Source organism: Martes martes (assembly GCF_963455335.1).
Source record: "Martes martes genome assembly, chromosome: 6".
NCBI classification, from domain to species: domain Eukaryota; kingdom Metazoa; phylum Chordata; class Mammalia; order Carnivora; family Mustelidae; genus Martes; species Martes martes.
This window is the reverse complement of record NC_137893.1, coordinates 87,378,258-87,383,288: the sequence shown is the minus strand read 5'-3', so window position 1 is coordinate 87,383,288 and position 5,031 is coordinate 87,378,258. Positions and strand designations below refer to the sequence as shown.

General features: G+C 51.1%; 1 protein-coding gene across 1 annotated transcript; it reads right to left on the bottom strand.

Annotated features, from left to right (window-relative positions):
* Positions 1–2,708: 2,708 nt before the first annotated feature.
* On the bottom strand, positions 2,709–5,031 carry TSPO2 (translocator protein 2; the record flags this gene model as incomplete). Its single annotated transcript, XM_080806276.1, has 4 exons — positions 5,008–5,031; positions 3,661–3,853; positions 3,156–3,297; positions 2,709–2,909 (listed from the first exon to the last, which is right to left on the bottom strand). Exons 2-4 carry the CDS (start codon positions 3,831–3,833, stop codon positions 2,709–2,711), a joined length of 516 nt encoding a protein of 171 aa, XP_080662402.1. The 5' UTR covers positions 3,834–3,853; positions 5,008–5,031.

Here is a 5,031-nt window from a genome sequence, read left to right as displayed (position 1 = left end):
GCAGTGGGCTTGGGCAGACTCTCCTCTTCTTAGAGCATCAGTTAAACTTCTAGAATTAGCTGACGACACCAATAAAATTCGGAGCAGCTATTTGTACTGCCTCTATGAGATGATGACAACAACAACAATGACAAATAACTGTGGGGTGTTGACTTGTCTAAGGTCACTTGGTAATAGTGGAGCAGGGACGAGAACCTGTGCAGTGCGGTGGCTCCGAGCCCACCCTCGATCGGTATTTATGGATTATGCTTCTATGTTTAAACAGCTATACATATAAATGAAATTATAAATTCAACTGAAAGCAGTTTTAGAAAATTTGATTGAGGTGAAGACAAAATCCACCTGAACTTGCAATATAAAAAGCAAGTCATTTTCTGCATGTGACACTGGTCAGGCTGGCCGCCAGTCCTGGGGAGGATGTCACTCACTCTCCTGGCTCTTAGGAAGGGAGGGGGATACAGTTGGGGGTCTTGGAGCAAGGTGGGTCTCCAACAAGGGGCCTCTGGGTTCCCCTCCTAGAACAGCTAACAGGCATTAAGCACTTCCTCTGTGTCAGACCTCATTTTACTCATTATCTCATCTCTTCCCAATAATTCTAGGGGATGGGGGCAGAGCATGGCACAGATGAGAAAAATGAAGCATGGGCAGTGAAGTCAATTGCACTGGGTTCCCCGGTAGTAAATGACAGTCTGTACCAAGCCCAGGCTGGCCCTTCTCTAGAGCCAGAACTGCAAACCACTGACTGCACTGTATGGCCTTCCTTCCCCTAGATGATCTGATTCCATCTCATAGAGGCAGATGATCTGGGTCTGGAGCAGGGCTGGAGTCCAGGCCTTTGATAACTGCCCCAGGAGGTCACTGGGCCACACTTTGAGAACCAGGCTGGTAGCTGTCTCAACCAGGCTGAACATTAGAACCACCTGAGAAGTTTCAAGAACAAACACAGGCTTTTTCAATGGCTCCAGACTTGTCTGCAGGTGTTGGTGGGGTACTGGTCAGCATTTTCTTTTAATGGGACCAAGTGTTCATTTTTTCCAGCCCATAAAGATACCTGAAGACCTGCTCTATGCTGTGGGATGCGGAGGTGGGGGTCCCTGACCTGCCTGGCTGGGCAGAGTATCCTTTTAGAGTCAGGGAGGATGCAGAGTCCTTCTTTCTTGTCCTCCTTTGGTGAACTCCAGAAAGAGTCAGTCTCCTTGAATGATGATCTCCTTCTGGCTTCTCCCCTGTCTGGTCCTTGGCCCCCACCTGAGAGGTCAGAGCTGGTTCTTCAGCCAGAACTCAACTCACAAGAAGTACAGGTTGTAGAAGTGAAAAGAGCCCTGAGAGACCAGCTGTACCTGGAGCTCTCAAATTTTAGTGAGAGCTCACACAAGTGTTGGGAGCTTGTTCAATCCAAAGATGCCTGGAGTCCACCTCAAAAGTTCTGATTCTTAGGTCACAGGTGGGGTCTAAGGAACATGCGTTTGTAATAAGCTCCCCAGTGGCTCTGTTGGCAGTGGTTCCCAGCTGGGCTGCTGGAGGCCCTGGGGAGTTGTAAGAACACTGATGCCCAACTCCATCCCTAGAGAGTGGTCAGTCTTTTTAAAAGCTCCTGGGCAGGGTGTCTGGGCCTTCTAACAGACCTTGTTTGGGATTTGGGGGTGGGCAGCCCTGGGGCAGTCACTGCTACCCTTGCTATCACCAAAGCCTTGAAACAAGAGAAGAAAACAATAGGAGAGAAGAAACTAAAATAAAGAAGCCAATGAGAAGATGTAGAAAGAGAGAAGTCTGAAATCACTTAGCAGCACTGAGGTGTTCATCTCTTTTTCTGAATGTTTTCTCTTATTGTAATAGTCATTAACATATTTAAAATAATTAATAGTAAAAAAGAATATGAAAACAACAATAAAAATGTGCTATAATCCTCTTTATCAGTGATAATTGCATAAGGTCTTAAAATGACATATAGAAGGTACATGAGAATAATATATTGTATAACCATAGTATAATATTATTATAATAACTATAATATACTATGGTATATATTATACACATTATATTATTGTTACTAATATATATTAATTAAAATCTAATGAAATAACATTAAACTACTCTAAAATAAAATATAATATATAAACCTGACATATAATTTGCATTTTTTAAAACTTTATCTACTTTTGTGTTTTGCTTTTATACCACTTTTCAAAATGACTTTATGTTCCAGGTAACTGAAATCTGAGTCCTAAATATCTCGGTTCTATCGGGAGGGCGTGGGAGTGGAGCGGAGACGGTACGCCCACCCTTCCCTCACTGTGCACTTGCCTTCCTGCTCGCATTGACCCACACGGACTCCCACACATGCGCAAACGCGTCTACCCCTGCAACGCTGCTCCAGACTTCGTCTTCCCAGATACGCACTTCGCATCATACCCTCAAATTTCGTAAAGGATTTTATTAATGGGTATTTCTAAATTACCTTATTAATACAGAATTAATTAATTTATATTAAGTATAAAATAAGTTTCCCCCTCCCGTTTCTGAAATGGAAAGGAAATTGGCACCAGGGGACTCAGGACAGTGACCACCCTGGGCTGAGTCATCTTCAGGGATTCATCAATCCTGGCCCCCCTCCTCCTCCCTTCCTCCTCCAAATAGCCCCACAACCCTGCCTGCGTTCTCTTCTACCCTACTCTGGCCATCCTTCCTCCACTCCTGTCCCTGGTGCCTCAGTCATTCTTCTCCCCGATGGGCCGAGGCTGATGGTCTGGACAGAGGCTGTCCCTCCACAGGCGGTAGGCAATGGAAGCGGTCACGGTGAGCCAGGCCAGGTAAGGCAGCAGGAGCAGGGCGGCCAGCTTGTTGATGGGGTGCCAGATCAGCGCTGTGCTCACCACCAGTCCATAGAGCAGCAGCAGGTGCAGCAGGGCCTGGACGGGGGAGGGGCGGGGACACAGGGCAGTCAGGTAGGTCGCTCTGAGCACTGAGCCCTCCACCTTTCTGCAGCACCCTGGACCCAGTGAGCCAAGTTGCTGAGGTCTGAGCACTCAACCAGAGCTCAGAGAAGTCTGCCTGCCCGTTAACCTGCTTGCACTCGATTGGTCTACTGTGTTATCTGCTCTGGGGGCCACGGGTGTTCTCACCTGCTCCTACACTACTTCTACTGCATGCCTTACCAGACCATGGGTATGGGCTCCGAAAAAGAGAATCAGGGCAGCCCAGCTGATGGCGAGCTTCACAGCATAGAGGCCGAGAGGCAGGGCCAGGGGCCGCCCGAAGCCCCCTCCCAGGTCCTTCCACACCAGGTAGGAGGCATAGCTGTGGAGAGATGGTGGCAGAACACTCAGAAGGAGGGAGGACTCTTGGTTACCAAAAGGAAGCCCTGTGGGCTGAAGTGGGAGCAGGCATGTCTAAGCATCCCTTGAGGGCTGGTGGGAGGTGGTGGGAGGAGCCGGGCACACACGGTGAGGTGGGGGAGGCCATGGGGAAACTTGGAGAGGGGGAGGAACAAGGCTGTCTGGAGTCCTAGGCAGGCACAGAGGGGACTCCCCCCTCCCCCCAAGAGGCAGGATGGCATGCCGTCCCCGTGAAGGCCAGAATGCAGTAGTAGTTCGGGGGTGCAGGGCCTTGTTCCCATCCCTCACAGGTATCAGGGCCAAGGCAGGAGAAGCGGGTGCTCACCCCATGACAAAGTAGATGGTTAGCCACCCTGCCAACAAGACTTTGTGAGGCGGGCACCAGGGCGGTTTCTTTGGGCTGTCGTCCCAACCAGACGTCCGATGACGGGTGAGCAGCCAGAGCAGGACGGGCCCCAGGTGGGGAAGGGCCAAAAAGATGGCACCGTGAGGCCGCATTCCCCTCACAGAGGCAAAATCTAGGAAGGCAGACGACATGCTGCTGGTGGGCCTCCCTCCTAGTCCTTTCCCCACGCCTGCTTGACTGTCTCCACCTGCTACCTGACCCTGTACTGTGGCCTGAGCCCCTCCTGGGAGGTCTGGTAAGAGATGCCATTCTCTCCACCTTGGCCCAGCACCCATCCTGCGCTTGCTCTTTCTCCGGCGCTCAGAAGACACTGGCCGGTAGTGATAACTACTTCTGAGTGCGAGACTCCTTCCCTCTCGTGTGTATCTGACTTCTAGAGTTCAGGTCCAGGTATGACGGTCTTTTCTGCCCTCCCGTAGTGGCTGGCGGGTACATAGCAGACCCTTGACAGGGACACTGCCTTATGCTGAACTCAGCCAAGATGATATAACCTGCCTGGAAGGACTAGAGAGGCAGAATCCAGAGATTCCCAGGGGGTCTTTTCTAGTCAAGAATGGGGCAGCCCATCTGCCCCCAGGCTTATCTCCATACACCAGACCGGCAGACCCAAGAGGCCCACACAGCATGAGCTGCTGCCATATTCGAACTTAGCTGCATGACACTGGGTTCCTTTCTCGGAAGCGTTAGGTCCCACCTGTCCCTCAGGGGCTGGCGAGGTCCCTCCTCCACCTCTCCACTTCCGGAGGGACTGAGCCCATGACACAAGTGCTCAGCTTTCTTGTGGCCTGACGTCTCAAGGAAGCAACGGCCTGGTCTTTGATTAAGAAGCTGCCACATTCATTTGCATGTGGAACAAGACACAGACCCTCCTCCAGCCAACCCCCCGCACCCCCCACATGGTATCATTCTCATTTGCACATGGTACTTCAGCCCCCTCCCATGACTGCCGGGACTGCAAGGAAGACTGATGTGGTGATTCTCAGTGTCCTGGAGTGACTGCCTACTTCATCCTTTCCTGTCCAGGACCCCTGTCCACGTCCTGGATGTTCCACGGACAGGGCTCCCTGGCCTGTCTGCTCGTGCGTCTATTTCTCTGCTTCTCACTGGCCACTCGCTCATCTCCTGCCTTCTTGTCTCTCTTTCTGTTTTTACGCCCAGTGTTGAAGGCTCCTCCCGCACCCACACCCTATTTTCTCCTGTTTTCCACACTCTTGCTGCTGCCTCCTTATTCCCAGGTCTGCGTTCCCCTTACCTCAAGCAGCATACCTCCCAGGCCGAGTCCCCGACGAT